Source organism: Haliotis cracherodii, unplaced genomic scaffold, assembly GCF_022045235.1.
Source record: "Haliotis cracherodii isolate W230 unplaced genomic scaffold, xgHalCrac1.p SCAF_6, whole genome shotgun sequence".
In the NCBI taxonomy this organism is placed as follows: domain Eukaryota; kingdom Metazoa; phylum Mollusca; class Gastropoda; order Lepetellida; family Haliotidae; genus Haliotis; species Haliotis cracherodii.
This window is the reverse complement of record NW_027266319.1, coordinates 16,191,553-16,211,331: the sequence shown is the minus strand read 5'-3', so window position 1 is coordinate 16,211,331 and position 19,779 is coordinate 16,191,553. Positions and strand designations below refer to the sequence as shown.

Below are 19,779 nucleotides of genomic sequence, written 5' to 3'. Positions count from 1 at the left end.
CTTCGAATAAGAGCGTTTACTGACCGACAGCGCTGATGGTGGATAATTTGGGTCAAATTATTAAATTATGAGTACTTATTCGTAGTTGCGATAATAAGGTCAAACAATTATGACCTTGATTACCATGATGTTTGGTGAACAATTAATTAATTGAACATTTTCCTTTTGTCGTGTAATCTGTGTCGGTGCAATTCTAATCTGCGTCCTCCTTCCCTGACAAGGGATTTAACTGACTGTATAAGTCTAGTTTCCACCCTTGCCGAAGTACTCTGCAATTTCTGGGCTCGATCGTAGCATCACCAGTGGCTATTACGAGTTATGTACCTTCTATGTCCCTCCTATTGACCAATCAGATTCCATCTCTGATGTCACTGACATTTGCTTCAAACAAAATGGCGTCGCCCAGTGAAGACGATCTGATCGATAATCAAGATTTATATTGAAAACAAACCGTGTCTTACTTCGCTAAGTGCATCAAATCACGTGAGCACCTTGATTAAAAACGTGAAAAGATTTGGAAAATATATGTTGACGACAAACTGACGGTACACATGCTTTGCAACTTCTGCAATCGACGAATTCCGCACGGTAGTTTACGAACCGGATGGTTAGTTCGATTTTGAATAGACTATGCATAGACTCGTTAGTCCAGCCAAAATATAACTCCATAATTCCAGCCTAGTTCGGAAAGGATGGAAACTGGTCTTTTATAGTCAGTTATCTCCCTTGCCTCGGGAGATGATCTGCGTTCACCAAACTCATGCTCGCCCCTAAAGTATCGCCAAACGAGAGTATAGAACACATCCAACAAACAACATAATGTAAAGTGCTGTAGACTTTTATTCCGAAGTCAGGAGTATCCCTTACGAACGCTCCAACTGTCCAACCTGATCTTATATGGTATACTCTTTAAAAACAGGGGATAATCGTAAATATCTTAAAATTGCGAAAATTGTAAGATAAAATACTTTCTTGTGATAGTTGTATAATAACAATGAACGAATTGGGAACACATTACAACCGATAGTGAAGTATGACACTTGATGTTATCACCGCCAACGATCTTAATTGGGGAGGTAAAATGGGGTTTAACGTTGTGTTAAGATTATTGCACTTATATAGCGACGTGCATGAACGTGTGTACATGCGTACGTGCGTGCGTGCGTGTGCGTTTGTACTACTCTACCTCTAGACCACGGAGGCGGTCACTATCTTAATGGATGAGTGCGTGCGTGTGCGTTTGTACTAGTCCGGACTACTGCCGATGTTATAGTGCTAGCACACTGAGATACCGTACCGCAGTTTAACATGAATATCCCATCCAGACACAGTATACTGACTCCGAGCCGACCAGTCCTTGTTGCAGCTCCTTAATGCCGAGCGCCAGACAGGGTAACAAGAAGTACCATCGTTCAACGTCTTTTGGTATGACGCGGCCGGAAATCGAACCCTAGACCTTCCGCTCTCCGGGCGGACACACTACCTCTAGACCACGGAGGCGGTCACGATCTTGATGGATGAGTGGGGTCAGATGAGCAATTTCAAGTTGACGTTCTTGTATCAGTAGTGCGTATCAGCCCACGCGGTCGACATCCTATGACGTTGACGCACACATCTCCCCATGTCCCAGGCGTGTTCACTTGGGAAAAGGTCTGGACTCAATGCTGACCATGGCATTCTTTGAATTTTGTGCTGATGGAGGTGAGCATTGACAATGAAAGACAAAATGTCGACCCACGCGCCTTGCACACGGGACAACAAAGGGTGACAGTATTGTGTCCCGATAGTACTGTCTAGTGACCCTTCCTTGCACAATATGGAGAGGGGTTCGTTCAGTCATAGTGATGCCACCCCACACCATAACCGACCCACCGACAAATCTGTCATGAAATCTCAGGCTGACACCGACGTCGTCAGACACAACTTCGCCTATAGAGGTAGTGCGAAGTGAATCGGTCACGTAACCAGCGACGATTACCCAGGTTTCGACGTTGTGTGTACACCATTGACGTCTGTTGGCAATATGACTATTTGGACTCGTAATCCAGGACCCTGATGAAAGTTTGCAGCAATTTGATTGGCTGTTTGAGCTCGAATCGTAGAGCATGGTTTACAGTCAATCGATCCTGTACTCTTGTCGTAGACCCAGAACGCCCTGAACGGGGTCGATCGTCAACATTTTGTGTTTGTTGGTGCCAGTGTCATACATAGCCTGCTAATCACATCCTGTAAAACATTGAACATATTGGCTACTACATACTAACAGTTTCCAGCATATCAACTCCATGAGATAGATGCTCCATAGCTGGTTTATACACAAACAATGAATGAATTAAGTACAGCAGGAACGACACCCTACGCACGGGTGGCGCTACTGCGTGAACACGTGCAAACTATAGGATGTGTTTTGGTATTAAATTTAACAGACATAAGCGTTCTTACATAGCATGTTTGTTGTCATCATTTATCTTCTATAACTTGGAATCAACATTTATGTTTCATTTATAAAAATCATTTAAAAGTATTTTTCAACGTTCGTATTTTTATATGAATCCATTATTGTCCTTGATTTGTGAACATTTTAGTCGTTCTTAATGGTTTCGCAAAAGTTTCAAACATAGAAAATCTCCTCTGGACTTTCCCCACACAAGCAGCCCCGCCGAAGTACAACGGACATAATTTTCATAGCAACGTAACGCCAACTAAGTCATCCACACATTCTTAAACATAATCAACACGTGACGATCCGGGGTAGAATAGGTCTTCAGCAACCCATGCTTGTCGTAAGAGGCGACTAACGGGATCGGGTGGTCAGGCTCACTGACTTGGTTGATGCATGTCATCGCATACCAATTGCGTGGATCGATGCTCATGATGTCCATCACTGGATTGTCTGGTCCAGACTCGATTATTACAGACCGCCGTCATACAGGCTTGAATATTGCTGGATGTGGCGTTTAACAACAAACAAACAAAACAAATAAACATAATCATGGTGTTATTTTAGTAAAAAATATGTTAAATGTTAGGGTTCTCTAAATGCAGGCTGACAAAATATTAGACTGAAAAGTCATTAATTATTTACATTATTTTGATTAGATCGATCGATACCAACTTGAACACAACACATATGGATATTTAAGACTTTATTATCAAAATCAGTTAAATACTGGCGATAAAGACAGAGAGTGCTTTTTCAGCTGGCTGGTGCCTTTCTTGATAGGAAACAAAATGGTAGGGGGTGGAATGCGCGAGGGCAGGAGTTACTTGCGGATGAGATGCGCAAGGGGGGAGGGGGGATCTGGGGAATAGGATGCACAAAGGGGGGGGGGGGGATCTGGGGATGGGATGCATGAACCTAGGGTCTACCTGGGAGGGGCTATGAGGGGTGGGGAGGCGCGGGGGAAAGGCTATCCAAGGATGGGATGCAAGGGGGTGGGGGTGGGGGCTATTGGGGGATGGGAGGCGCGAGGAAAGAGTTATCGGGGTATGGGATGCACGAGGGCGTGGGTACGAACAATTACATACCATGTGATGTAACAGCTTTTTCCAAGCCTGTTGATGCGTGTCACACCTAAAGTGTTGGGTTCTCTGACGTTAGACTACTCTCGCCAATCAAACAACCGTCAAATGTGGTATGGGATACAACCCTTTGCCTGTACCGTAGTTTTAATAAGATTCAGTCAGATTTAAATTAGATGTTATTCATATTATCTTCAAAGCGTTTCCTTGATCATAAAAGGGTTACATTAACACCAGGCAAAATACAAACGATTTTAATAAAATACACAGAAACATGCACAGTAATTTAACATATAGATTAAGGAAACAAAATTCCCTTTAAATTTCTTCTATGAATAAATATTAGTATTACCAAGCTTAAGTTGCCGGATGTTTAGTGAAACGGGCGTGATGTTATATTGGGAACCTTAATGTCTACAAGTCGATACGGCTAGGCTCAGCTAAAGTTCTTTGACGTAAAACTCCAGGAATATAACCTCAATCTGCTTGTGGATTCGCCACTCAAATATTGCCTTCCGTGCCTGCGTCCTCACTATGCATAACAATCGGCCAAGTAAGCTCCTGTTGCCAGTGTTTAAGCACGTACATCTTATGTTTTCATGTTCTTGTGCTTCTGCCAAACATCGGAGGAGACTGTTATCTCGGCGTTTATGGAATACAGACTTGCATAAGGCTCTACTGTCGTTTATGACTTCAGTGTTGTTGAGGGGAGGCAACTCCGTGTTGACTTGCTCACAAAAGGATGTAATGAATCACATCAACACTATTTCAGGCGTGAGGGGTGTCTGTGTGTGTGTGAGGGGTGTGTGTGTGTGGGGTGGGGGTGGGGGTGGGGGGTGTGTGTGTGTGGGGGGTTTGTTTGTTGGGTGGGGGAGGTTCTGGGAGGGAGGGATCGCTTGGGGTATGATATAGTCGGATGATAAAAAACACAAAAGTATACATGTTAATATCACACACAATAACACAAGAGGCAGAAAAGAGATTTTTGAAGGCGGTGGTTCAAATTTTAATTTATCACCCAAAACTGGCCTCCACGGAGGATATGGCTTGAGTGAGATCAAGGTACATAGCAATGCTTTGCAGACCATTCTGACGTCTTCGGTTACCCTGGGACCACATTCAAATGACATATCTAACCTCTCTGCCACTGCAGCCAGTGAGCTGTTCTTTGTACACTCCAGACATGTCTTACTACTGATTAAAAACTGCTGGAAGAATGATTTTAGATCACATATATAATCTTACCCTCGTGTCTTTCAAAAATCAAATATACCAACAATGTTTGATATGTTTGCAGATCTGAACGAGTCGAGTTGAAAAATGTCCATAACTCCACACCTTGCCGAGGAGAATTGTCCTAAACATTAACAAACAAGTGTTCATATAACAGTGAGTGAGTGAGTGAGTTGGGTTTAATGCCGCTTTTAACAGTATTCCAGTTATATCGCGGCGTGACAGCTTAATGTGGGAGGAAGGCCCGAAGTGATGCAGGTCTCAGACGTTTACCACTTCGGTGAAACCCACGAGCACGGGTATGGTGCTGACAAACCTAGAAACATAATCGGGGCGAACCGGGATTCGAACCCACGATCTTGCGTTCCCAAGGGACGCAACAGCGAATCGCGGCGCCTTAGACGACTGGGATACATGTGCCCCCGTTGATATAACAGCCACTCGGTGCTGTTCTCTATTTCCTCACCTCAGTAGGAGTTAAATTGTGGATGTACAAGTGTATTTAAATAATACAGAGATATTCAGTTCTGTTCACATCTATGGGTTCCATTTAGGATTTTCCCAAAGGGGAAGTCGAATCCCGCCACACACACTCCCTGGTCGCCTCTATACTGGATATATCCAGTTCTTATGAAACCATCAACTTTTCCTCACTAAACCCATCTGGCCAAGGATTAGAATGCGCATCAGCTCAACCCACATTCACACGCTCAAGTATCACAGCCCAACCAGGGGAATCCTGTTGGGAGATATGAGAGACGTCTGTCTTCAAATGTAGAGACGTCAGTCATCAAATGTAGAGACGTCAGTCATCAAATGTAGAGACGTCAGTCATCAAATATAGAGACGTCTGTCATCAAATATAGAGACGTCAGTCATCAAATATAGAGACGTCTGTCATCAAATATAGAGACGTCTGTCATCAAATGTAGAGACGTCAGTCATCAAATGTAGAGACGTCAGTCATCAAAGGTAGAGACGTCAGTCATCAAATGTAGAGACGTCTGCCATCAAATGTATAGACGTCAGTCATCAAAGGTAGAGACGTCAGTCATCAAAGGTAGAGACGTCAGTCATCAAAGGTAGAGACGTCAGTCATCAAATATAGAGACGTCAGTCATCAAAGGTAGAGACGTCAGTCATCAAATATAGAGACGTCAGTCATCAAATATAGAGACGTCTGCCATCCAATGTAGAGACGTCAGTCATCAAAGGTAGATACGTCAGTCATCAAATATAGAGACGTCAGTCATCCAATGTAGAGACGTCCTTCATCAAATGTCGAGACTCTGTCTGATCCTACAACACAGACTGGCGGTTGACTTGGACCGAAGGGAGACAATCTGTAGTTAGTGGGCTTCAAGGTTCAAGGTCACACACATGATCAAGTCTGATTGGTTGGCACTAACAAGCTATGTATTCCATACTGTCCCGTCCACTATGTATACCATGTTGAGACGAATCTCCAAATGCTCATTAATATGTCAAGCAGTATGAACTGTAGATATCTGTATTCTCCGTGTCAGTAGACTTCATGCCATCATTTATTCAACAAGTTCCTAAAAATCGAATTATTTAAAAATAACCTCATTATCAACACCATCCTCTCACCAAAGGATAATTGACTTTCCAAAGAATCCACACGTCAGCATGTTGGTATAAGACCATTGCCGGATGCTTTCGAATTGTTCTACTTCATCAACTGACCTTGTTCCTAGTATTGTCATCCTGCCTCGTAAACATCGCAACACGGCGACTCCTTCTAAGTACCAGTTGACAGTTACGGCTGACCTTGTTTCGAAGAAACTAGAACATTTCATCCCTTACACATATAAGCTTTGAATGAGTGAATCTGGCTTAACGCCGCTTTGAACTATGTCACATTATTCCAGTTTTTCACGGCGTGTCATTTTAATGTGTTAGGGAAGCCCGAAGTAATGCATGTCTCAGACGTTTATCACTTTGGTGAAACCAAAAAAGGGTATGGCGCTGAAACATCAGGGTGTTGAACCCAAGATCATGGTGTCTGGCATGCGTATGGGGCGCAAAAATCACCCTTGAACTGTTGATCATGTTTCTGTATCCTTCAGCTCAAACACTTCATCATTATCATCCATCATGGACCTCCTCGCTTCATCCTCATCAACCTCGTCCGAATCGTCCTCCTCCTCCTCCTCCCCCCGTCTGCAACAACACAGCAACGCCCGGAATCCCTCCCTCACTTGCGGGAACACCAGCCACAGAAGGGGGTTGACCCCTGAGTTGCAGTACCCCATCCAGATAGTGAGTGTAATGATAGCCCGTGGGGGTTTGTATTCCCCCACCGCCATCAGAAGAGACACCACAAAGAATGGCGCCCACATTACGGTGAACACAACGCTAACAATGCACACACAGAATATCTGTCTTTTGGGGTTCTCGTTCTTCCTCTTGAGGGGAAGTTCACCCAGCCTCTGTCTCAACACAAACAGCATCAGGAGAATGGCAACGTTGACTCCGATGGCCAAAAACGCCGGCACGAAGAAACTGACAAATAATGACGATATTTTGTAATCTTGTCTCAAAAGCAACATGCAATCGTTCTCCGGGTTCTTTATCTCCCCTTTACCCATGATCCACAGCGGCAGAACGAGCGCCATGCCGACCACCCATGGCAGTATGATCATGAGACAACACACAATGTAGCGGCTGTGTTCCAGGAACATCCGGGGGCAGGTGAGATACATGAAGCGGTCACAGCTGATCATCACCAGAGCGATGATAGACACAGTGCAGAGCAGGACGTCAGAGATCAGCCAGAACTGACACACGTCTTCACCAAGGTCCCACGACCCTCCCAGTAGGTAGTCGGCCATGATTGGGACCACCACCACGCCCACTAGTAGGTCAGCAACTGCCAGGTTGACGATGTGGAGGCAGAAAATGCTGCGGCGTCTGACGTCGTCCATGAGGATGCTGATGATGAGGGCGGAGTTGGAAACGATGATCCATATGGTGAGGATGACGCCGAACACTCCCACGCCCAAGTTGCTTGAGTGGTCCGCCATTGTGTCGTTACCAAGCAACGTGCCCACTGCAACCATCTTGGTTCACCTGAAACAATGTGATATTTATGTTAGACTCTAAAGAAAACTTCTCATTTAAAAGCATAACAAATACGTGAAGATATTACGATTACAAAATATGTTTTTTTAAAATATAATGACTTGTGATATAGTACGATATAACGTTCTTGTAAAATCCATGCAACAGAGACGGCTTGCCAGTCAGCCAATCAACGTCGCGGCTTCTGAATTCTCGTTTTGCGTAAGCAAAGCATTCAAACTATGACATCTGATTTCTGTATCGCGAAAACAAACTAAAACGGCAAGTTCTAACTAGAAAGTATAGCGGCGCCATTAAATTGTAGTGGATAATTCCGGAATGTTTGTGTTCTGTGTGGGTTCTCATTTATACAAATCAAAAAATGATGCCGAATCGTATAAGAAAGCTGACAGCTGATTGGTTCGATTGGTTTATTTTATAAAAATAAGGGGTCAAAGTTCGCTGAGGGAGTTTTCCTCACGCGACCTTCTATGATTTTAACGAGATTGAATATAGGCAGTACGATAACGGACAGTGTGACACAGGCAGTATGGTGGCTATTACCAGGATGATACAGGCAGTGCGATAAAGGTTGGCTGTATGATAATGGGCTGTGTGGCACGGGCAGTATGGAGGCTATTACCAGGATGATACAGGCAGTACGACAATGGACAGTGTGGCACAGGCAGTATGGTGGCTATTACCAGGATGATACAGGCAGTACAACAATGGACAGTGTGGCACAGGCAGTATGGTGGCTATTACCAGGATGATACAGGCAGTGCGATAAAGGTTGGCTGTATGATAATGGGCTGTGTGGCACGGGCAGTATGGTGGCTATTACCAGGATGATACAGGCAGTACGACAATGGACAGTGTGGCACAGGCAGTATGGTGGCTATGACCAGGATGATACAGGCAGTGCAACAATGGACAGTGTGGCACAGGCAGTATGGTGGCTATTACCAGGATGATACAGGCAGTACGACAATGGACAGTGTGGCACAGGCAGTATGGTGGGTATTACCAGGATGATACAGGCAGTGCGATAATGGTTGGCTGTATGATAATGGACAGTGTGGCACAGGCAGTATGGTGGCTATTACCAGGATGATACAGGCAGTGCGATAATGGTTGGCTGTATGATAATGGACAGTGCGGCACAGGCAGTATGGTGGCTATTACCAGGATGATACAGGCAGTACGATAATGGTAGGCTGTATGATAAAGGACAGTGTGGCACAGGTAGAATGGTGGCTATTACCAGGATGATACAGGCAGTGCGATAATGGTTGGCTGTATGATAATGGACAGTGTGGCACAAGCAGTATGGTGGCTATTACCAGGATGATACAGGCAGTACGATAATGGTAGGCTGTATGATAAAGGACAGTGTGGCACAGGTAGAATGGTGTCTATTACCAGGATGATACAGGCAGTGCGATAATGGTAGGCTGTATGATAAAGGACAGTGTGTTACAGGTAGAATGGTGGCTATTACCAGGATGATACAGGCAGTGCGATAATGGTTGGCTGTATGATAAAGGACAGTGTGGCACAGGTAGAATGGTGTCTATTACCAGGATGATACAGGCAGTACGATAATGGTAGGCAGTATGATAAAGGACAGTGTGTTACAGGTAGAATGGTGTCTATTACCAGGATGATACAGGCAGTGCGATAATGGTAGGCTGTATGATAAAGGACTGTGTGTTACAGGTAGAATGGTGGCTATTTCCATGATGATACAGGCAGTACGATAATGGTTGGCTATACGATAAAGGACAGTAAGGCACAGGCAGTATGGTGGCTATTACCAGGATGATACAGGCAGTACGACAATGGACAGTGTGGCACAGGCAGTATGGTGGCTATTACCAGGATGATACAGGCAGTGCGATAAACGTTGGCTGTATGATAATGGACAGTGTGGCACAGGCAGTATGGTGGCTATTACCAGGATGATACAGGCAGTACGACAATGGACAGTGTGGCACAGGCAGTATGGTGGCTATTACCAGGATGATACAGACAGTGCGATAAAGGTTGGCTGCATGATAACGGACAGTGCGGCACAGGCAGTATGGTGGCTATTACCAGGATGATACAGGCAGTACGACAATGGACAGTGTGGCACAGGCAGTATGGTGGCTATTACCAGGATGATACAGGCAGTACAATAATGGTTGGCTATACGATAAAGGACAGTAAGGCACAGGCAGTATGGTGGCTATTACCAGGATGATACAGGCAGTACAATAATGGTTGGCTATACGATAAAGGACAGTAAGGCACAGGCAGTATGGTGGCTATTACCAGGATGATACAGGCAGTGCGATAATGGTAGGCTGTATGATAAAGGACAGTGTGTTACAGGTAGAATGGTGGCTCTTACCAGAATGATACAGGCAGTACGATAATGGTAGGCTGTATGATCAAGGACAGTGTGGCACAGGTAGAATGGTGTCTATTACCAGGATGATACAGGCAGTACGATAATGGTAGGCTGTACGATAAAGGACAGTGTGGCACAGGTAGAATGGTGGCTATTACCAGGATGGTATGGACAGGACCACCAGTATATCAACACGAGTTCTGATACTGCGGTGTGTGACCTGCATTGTCCTGCAGTGGATACAGTACGTGACAACAGAATATGTCAACAACATCCATTTAAACATCACAACATGGCAGGAATGTTATAGTTACGTTTCCTTATGAAAACATCGGATTGATTGCCTTAATCATGCAATGGAAGTATGTTATATGTGGCTGTGTTTCACGTAAAACACTGAACACATAGATCTACATGATAGGACATAATATTGACCACCAAGTATATGTAATACAAAAGTATATGTTAATTATACCATATTATTTTCCCTTCCACCCAGCCCTTAGTGACATGCAAAACCCCTAAATGAAGCAAGTCTAGATGGTCCACAGCTTCTGAATCTCCCATCTCACTGACATGGGTCTCGTTTTAAAATTGAAATAGAGTTATTTGTTTCCATCAAAATTACATATTTTCAGAGACTAAGCGTTATCCTAGTTACTCTGCTAATGTCTGTATTATTTTGTCCTAAACTAAAAAACTTAAAGTTTAGGGTCCGCTTCACGTTGTTGTTTTTGCGCCGCAGTGATAGTAGCAAGGCTCTGGTAACTTGATTGTGTGAGTGCTACAGAACGAGTCTAAGGCTCCTTTAAACTGATACGCTACGCTTGTGGTGGGCTTATAGTCGTAAAGTTAATTTGCTTTGTGCATGTGATGTCAGTGTGTTTGATATCTATATTTACAAATATCTTACCACGCCACACGAAGAGATAAACAGCTTTTGTGTAAACCATGATTTAATGTCCTCAATATATATCACACCCATCAGCGCTGCCGTCACGCCCCACCACCCAGCAATACCACGATACAGGTCCATTCCAAGCGTCAAGGTCAACAATTTGGGGGGCGGGGTTTCTGGGAGTTTAAAAAAAGTTTTCCCAGAAATTACTTTAAAAAAAAATAATTATACATCAGACTTCTGAAACAAATAAAAGAAATTGTAAAAATTCCTTTGTAGCAAGGTGGATCTTAACAAGAATAGTTAGGCCCATTGTTTGGATTATATAAAAATATCTGGTTTAGCAGCCGTAGCTGAAGACATATCTACAATTTATACAAAATACCTAGGTCCCCCAAGAGTATCAAATAGTCGGTCCCTAATATACAAAAACACAGGGGACAAAGGACAAGAGACAGAACCAAGCGGAACAGCCGTTCAACGATGCCAGCTATGTCTTGCAACTACGTGGACAGACTTCTTGTTTTTCAGTATCTATCAATGGACACAATATTTAACCTCTATTTCTGCGGTAAAGGGGGCGAGGGTTCGGGTCAGTTGGATGTTGCATGGTTTGGTCAAAAGGGTTTCCAAATTCAATTTGTTCCTCTGCAAACTGAAATTTATCATGTACAGAATAGCTTAGTTACACAGGGATATTTGTCGGACACACAAGCCAATAATTACAATACCGTGACCGAAACTAGATTATGGTTGGTGGAGCTTTAGTTAGATTCATGTAGATCCCAAAGGCTACCAGTACTACATGTTGGCACATCTATGCTTCTCCGTGATCGCTCCTCACACAGATGACACTATGAAACACACATACGTCACCAGCTCCAACACATCCGTGATCCTTACGCCGCCCAAACGCCATGCAGTCTTAATCAAGACTCTGGTAGGTACGTTGTCTGATCCAACCTTAGATGTGACCTTACTTTGGACGTGGCTAGGTAGCACTAGCATCCATCAGAGACCATATGCCGATAGATGGTCTCTGCATCCATCAACCATCCTGAAGCACCCTGCATCCATCCCAATCTCAAAGCTAGCTTGCTTGTTGTTTAAAGCCGTACGACGGCAGCCTGTAAATAATCGGGTTTGGACCAAACAATCCAGTGAGACTAGCACTAGCAACCACGTGGCCATAATATCTACCTATCATGTCGATAACGTTTTATACAATCCGTAACAACGACATAAGTGGCCATTTAAAACCTAGCTACAACCTATATACAACCTGTAACAACGACATACGTGGCCACATAAAACCTAACTACAACATGTCTACCACACAGCGATATACGTAGTTATACACCCCATATCAACACCTATATCTACCACCTACAACGATATACGTAGTCATTCACGACCCATCTACACCTATATCTACCACCTACAACGATATACGTACTCATTCACGACCCATCTACACCTATATCTACCACCTACAACGATATACGTAGTCATACACCACCTATCTACACCTATATCTACCATCTACAACGATATACGTAGTCATACGCCACCTATCTACACCTATATCTACCACCCACAACGATATACGTAATCATAAACGACCTATCTACATCTATATCTACCACCTACAACGATATACGTAATCATAAACGACATATCTACACCAGTCCTATATCTACCACCTACAGCGACATACGTAGTCATACGCCACCTATCTTCACCTATATCTACCACCTACACGTACGTGGCCATATGAAACCGATCAACAAACTAGCTACCACCCACAACGATATACGTAGTCATACGCCACCTATCTACACCTATATCTACCACCTACACGTACGTGGCCATATGAAACCGATCAACAAACTAGCTACCACCCACAACGATATACGTAGTCATACGCCACCTATCTACACCTATATCTACCACCTACACGTACGTGGCCATATGAAACCGATCAACAAACTAGCTACCACCCACAACGATATACGTAGTCATACACCACCTATCTACACCTATATCTACCACCTACACCTCCTCGGCCATACAAAACCGATCAACACCCTAGCTACCACCCACAGCGGTGTACGCTTCAACAAAGAAACCGACCTACAACCTATCCCCAAGTTGTACGCCCCATCTCCTTCCCATCTTCCGGCGCCCACACATCAACACACCGCTCTTGATAACAGATAACGGTTACATAGTTACACGTGAATAGTGATTTCGATGTGACAAGGTTACCTTGACGGCTGGAAGCGGAGCCTGCGCGGTGCACGACACCCCAGAGGTCTACTATGTCGCTGTGATACTGTGGAGACGAGATGGTCACACAAGCGTTAAGCACAGCACGTAGTGTAAAAAGCCGTCACCAGATACTACACGTTACTGATATGTGAGATCGTCTTTTTTTGTACTTCCGTACTTGAAACACTTTATGACCACAATGTACCAGCATCAACAACACCATTTTCCCAAACTGAAACTTGAAACTGAAAACTGAAACAAAGCCGACGTTATTCATCTCGACAAGAGATGTTCTATTCATGAGACACTGCTTAAGTATCGCGACACCTGTCCGCATTCTATCAATCTTCACACTGTTCTATCTTCAGATCTCCCCAACCCGTTACAACCCTTTCTGCCATCACTCTATCTTAACAGCCTTCGCCCACACAAAGCGTCGTGTTCAACATTCAGCTTATATAACCATGTAGTGCATCAGCCTCTCGGAGTGTTTTGTGGTATACGTGGTCTTTGTCTAAATACCGTAAATCCCTATAAAACGCAAGGTACATTTTCTTTATATGATCATTACTATCTAAACAGCCTTCTCACAAAGCGACGGGTTCAACATTCAGGTTATATAACCATGTAGTGCAACAGCCTCTCGGAGTGTTTGTGTGGTATAGTGACATATGTCTATCCCCTATAAAATGCAAGGGACATTTTCTTTCATAATCATTTCCAACGGCCGCGTCAGAAACGGTTTGGATGTCGACTTTGTGTACATATGTACTGCTGAGTTATGCAGAAATTGGCCATTGTCAAGTAGTTCGGGCACGTGTTTACTTTGGGTCTGCCAGCCTTCTGGTATCACTCGATGACTACTTCAGACTTGACCCTGAAAGCAGTCGTTTGATCATTATGATTCCACACCTTAATTAAAATGATATCTTATTGACATGTCCGAACAATCCTTCACAGTCAGTCCCCACCTGCCTATCAGAAAATCCTTGTCAGACGTTGAGTAGTATATTTTGGTGTGTGTGTGTGTGTGTGTGTGTGTGTGTGTGTGTGTGTTTCGTTTCGGAAGTGACGTCACCTTCTTTCAGCATGGTTAGACGAGTAGAAACGAGTCAGCCTTCCCAAACGTCCCAAAATACAAACGTCATGGCGAAATCTTGACCAGTTTCAGAAGGTAACCCGATTTCTATACGTACATCCACACCCACATCCACATCCACACCCACATCCTTATCCACACCCACACCCACACCCACACCCACACAAACATCCACATCAAAACATATTCCAGCATGAGATTACAAATGAAATCATTACAAGAAGCGCTTACGGTATTTACCAGTATTTAATCAATTGCACGCGTCACCTTCCGTTATCTTTAGTACCGAGTGCGCCTTGATTCACGCACGGCCCGTGAACATCCGGGTTAGAATTGGTCTTCAGCAACCCATTCAACAGCGTTGATGCACTGTTTCAGCGAGAGGGGTAGGATATTATTCAAAAGGATGCGAATATCGAGAGATAAGAGAGCGGAGATATTGTTCAAGGGGGGTGTATATCGAGAGAAAGAGGTAGGGGTGTGGGTGGGGATGTATTATGAATGGGAAGATCGACAGATGAGAGTCCAAAACTATCATTATTCTCAAAAAACAATTTGTACTTCGTGACTTTAAAATGGCCAAACGTGTTCGCAACAGAAATAAAAAAAACCACTCTGGCATTATTTAAAACATACATTTGAATCATGTCTTCCTCAAACATAATTAACATGTTCTGTAGACATCCTAAAATAACTCTCCAGATTCTAGACAACGATACAACATTGTGCTGCTCGGGCATCGCGCTGTTCGTGTTGACGGCGGTGCGGACTGGGTCGCTGCGACCTGGTAAACATGTCAGTGTTTACAAACACACCGCTTCCAGATCTCACACAGTCTACTACAGTACGACGACGTGGGGCAAACCACGCAAACACATCACTCAGTCCTGATACAACGAACATATAGGAACTAGATAGCTGAAATGAAAGCGACACACGCCGGTACGACAAAGAATGACATCGATCCACTTCAAAAACAATAAAGAAGCAAGACTACATTGAAGCATGTTCTGAAAACAATCGTTTTTTGTGTAAATGACAAAATATCTGGGCTCCGTTTTTGTCTTGGATTAGATAACTGTATGTTCAGAGTGTCGGGTGTCCCATGCATTCTTCATAATGATATATTTTTTGTTTGTTTGTTTGTTGTTTAACGCCGCACTTAGCAATATTCCAGCTATATGACGGCGATCTGTAAATAATCGAGTCTGGACCAGAAAATTCAGTGATTGACATCATGAGCATCGATCCACGCAATTGGGATACGATGACATGCATCAACCAAGTCGGCGAGCCTGCTGACCACCCGATCCCGTTAGTCGCCTCTTACGACAAGCATAGTCGCCCTTTATGGCAAGCATGGGTTGCTAAGGACCTATTCTACCCCGGATCTTCATGGGTCCATTATGATATAGGCTCTCTGGACTAAATTATGAGATATCCGCGGAATATCGATTATAATACACTCGCAATGACATATGGTGCGGGGACTCGGAATGTCAATACTATTTACTATAAAAGGACCACATTATGGGACTTTGAGCACAATCAATACATGTATAGGCTTAAAGCGTTGACGTCATTACTAGACTTGATGGAAATATGAGTGTGGTAAAAAACAGAACATATTGAAATTTTGAAAATTAGTGAGTGTGTTGCTGGTCGAGAGAGTTTGGTTTAACGCCGATTTGAACAGTATTCCAGTTATATCGCGGCGGGTCAGCTTGATGTGGGAGGAAAGTCCGAAGTGATGCAGGTCGTAGGCGTTTACCACTGAGAAGAAACTCATGCAAATTAATATGTTTTTTTTTCAGAAAAAATACTTCATATTAACGAAATACGTCACCGAGTGTAATGTCAGTTTCTGATGTGTTGAATACTACTTTATTGGTCCTACGTATGAAATATAGACAGCAACACATGTTTCTACCATTTCTCTCTTCCTTTTTTGCTGATAGTTTATATGAGCGAGTGGGTATTATATTACACCGCTTTATGCCTCAATCATACAACGGCTTTATGGCTGAGATGTTGTCGATGTGACATTAAACTTTACTCACTCACTACATATCAGAGACTTTCGCGTTTTCATTATAATAATATATTTATTCATTAAGAAGTATTAGAGGGCACAGGTGGGCCTATCGTCTAAGGCGTGCCAGAATCCTGCGATCTTGGGTTCGAATCCCGGTTCGCCCTGATTAAGTTTCTCGGTGTCAGGGGCGGTGGGGTAGCCTAGTGAATAAAGCGTTCGCTCGTCACGCCGAAGACCCGGATTCGATTCCCCACATAGGTACAATGTGTGGCGCCTATTACCGGCGTCCCCCACCGTGATATTCCTGGAATATTGCTAAAAGCGGCGTAAGACCATACTCACTCACCCTCGGTGTGTCACGACCATACCATGTCGGTTTCACCAAATTACAGAGGTACACGTCTGACACGCACCCTATAAAATTGATAACGACGCGGACATAACATTAATACGGAAGCACCATACGTGTATATAGGTTAATCACCCACCTAGTGTACCCTTTTACCCAATGAATCATAACAGATACAAGTATGTATTCAGATGAATAGGTTGGTTGGTTGGTTTGTTGTTTAACGCCGCACTCAGCAACATTCCAGCTATATGACGGCGGTCTGTAAATAATCGAGATGAATAGGAACACCCGTGCTGCATTTAGCCTGAATACGTCCAACCTATGCACGAAGATTAGATACACCTGGTGCTTTCTTTGTGAGCCTGGTATAGCCGCAATACCGTTGTGTCAAAAACAGTGGTCACTGGTGATCGGTACCGTTTATATAAAAGTAGAATTATCTGCAGTTCCATGTTAAGAGGTGTTTGCATATTCATCAGTATTTCAATCACAAACAGAATTAAATTGACATATTTCTACCCATTGTCCCAGCTGTGACAGGGAAAACATTACTCGAGGCACAACCTGTTGTCAGAGAAAACAGTTGTCATGGAAATGACATCAATGTCAACTTCCATCATCAAAAGGATTAACCTCTCCTTAATGCGTCTGTGGCGGTGTGGTGAATCTTTTATAAACATACATCACACAGCCCCTAACATGACCCCGACAGCGTCTATACATCACCTAGACATATTACATCACAAGGACACATCACATCAATCAGGTCACATTGTATCACCCACACCTGGCTAATTCCATGCATTTTGAAATATGTGACACCCAATTTGGTCATATGGCGTTTGGCCGAGATACCAGAAATACCAGAAGTATGCATGCCATGCATTGCGGTATGAGCGGTATTAACAGCCCAGCCAGACCTTGAAGCATGCGTCAACAAACAAACGCTGGAACAGATCTAAACATATGTCGGAAGTCGGAATAAAACGCGAACCATTTATGACCCTCAAACCATTTATGACCCCCGGTATAGGCCTAGGTCTGCAAAGCGCAATAAGCTTGTTTGCAATGTTCCAGTGTCAATCCCAATGTATGTAGCGCTTGCTAGTTAGTCCCTACCCTGGTAAAATGGCTAACCCGCCCCTGGTGATCTTGTTCTTAACACCTTGATAAAATTATAGAAAAAAACACTCCCTACCCATTATTCCTTAATCTAGACACTTGTAAATCCGGACTATATCATCTGGTACCGTTTGGATTAACGAGGTGTCACATTACGAACAGACGCTACACGTAACGACAACAATGCTAATCCTATGTACATGTTTTGTTCACAGTTGTCAAGGCATGCGGACAATATCGGGAGCTGTGTGTATAAGGATCGCGATTTTAGGAAACGTCCCGCTTCATTTGGTCGAGTACAAAGCAGCCTGGGGCCATGCTGTCAAGCTCATGGTCGCAACGTTCTCACTGGATATGCAGACAGTTGGATAGAATAGCTATTCAAGCATCGTTTCCAATTACGCAACCTATTTCATGAAACACTATATGCCAGATGAGTGGATCTTGTTAATACAAAATGTCACAGGGTCGGTATGAAAAACCGATCTGCTTCATGCTGACCGTAATTCGCATGTACACACACTGCCGTCTCTGTATGCTTGACGCACCTGTTTGTACTTACTTATATACAGGGCGTCATAAACATACTACCGCAACGATAACACTCCCTTGTAGACGATATATGTATTCAAACAAACAAACGCATTCAATAAAAAGGGATTTCCATAGGCAAATAATACAGATTTATTCGACATGTATAGATACTTATATCAACAGGCATTAGAGCTTCAGGACATTCGTGCAGTGATTTGTATACCAAAGAATGTTCTCGATATCAACTTTAACATCTCGTACGCCTAAATTGTTCCGCGATTATATCTCTCCATTGTGTATGTAACCACATACCTATACAATCCAGTTATATACAGCGTAAGACCTATATTCAAGTAGCAGCTGTACATGGCTGTACAACATGTCACTCCGCACGTTCATATAGCAGGGAGTTAGTTCGACATCACGTCTATCCAGATTCATATCGTCTACTATAGACAGACACGCCTAGACATTGGTAAACGACTCCAGATAATAATGTATCCGATTTCCACTCACCTGTGTTACCTGTAGTGAGGATACAGGTGTAGAGAGTGTGTCGCGGCGAGCCCCAGCCCGCTGCTTCTGACAGGCAGATGTTACCCAGGAAAGGGTCGTGTTGAACTGTTCTCGGTTCACTGGTCTGGGTCACCGAGGCGGAACCGTGTTACAGTGGTATTATGGGTGTCGATAATACCGACGGTGATCTAAGGTTACAGCGTCGTGTGAATATGTTGCACCTTCCTGTGAATACAGGTTCATCCCACGACACAGCGCGCTCCATTACCTGTTGAATGCAATGTTGCGTTTTGTCGAATGCATCCGGAAACAGATTCGTTCTGCAAATTAGACCATGCCAAATAAATATAGCGTAAATATAGCTTGCAGCCATAGGCAACGTGACATATAATTAACACATTAGATGCCAAAATACAGACGAATTCTTCTCAACCGCAACTCAATTCAGTGTAAGTCGTCTTGATACACTGGGGTATTTTTCAACTCAGAATGTACTAAACATGTAACCCCGAATTGCATTTGTGCGACCATACTCTCAAAAGTGCCACCGCGATCCTGTGATGCTCAACCGATAGGTTTTTTTCATGAAAATAACACATTTGGTAGCCTTGCTCCAAGGCTGTACTGAGAGGTTAGTATATAGATATGTAGTAATTCTATCCTCCTAATAGGCAAGTCTAGATGTGTGGACAGTACAGGACTCCAGTGTCTGATAGGG

The 19,779-nt window shown here is 43.7% G+C and overlaps 1 protein-coding gene across 1 annotated transcript; it reads right to left on the bottom strand.

Annotated features, from left to right (window-relative positions):
* Positions 1–5,811: 5,811 nt before the first annotated feature.
* Positions 5,812–19,323, bottom strand: LOC139445174 (beta-4C adrenergic receptor-like). The gene is made up of 2 exons (XM_071226295.1): positions 19,062–19,323; positions 5,812–7,848 (listed from the first exon to the last, which is right to left on the bottom strand). Exon 2 carries the CDS (start codon positions 7,836–7,838, stop codon positions 6,825–6,827), a length of 1,014 nt encoding a protein of 337 aa, XP_071082396.1. The 5' UTR covers positions 7,839–7,848; positions 19,062–19,323; the 3' UTR covers positions 5,812–6,824.
* Between the last annotated feature and the right edge of the window lie 456 nt (positions 19,324–19,779).

What these genes read in the sequence shown, in the direction of transcription:
- LOC139445174 (XM_071226295.1), bottom strand. Translation starts at nt 7,838, where the DNA reads ATGGTTGCAGTGGGCACGTTGCTTGGTAACGACACAATGGCGGACCAC.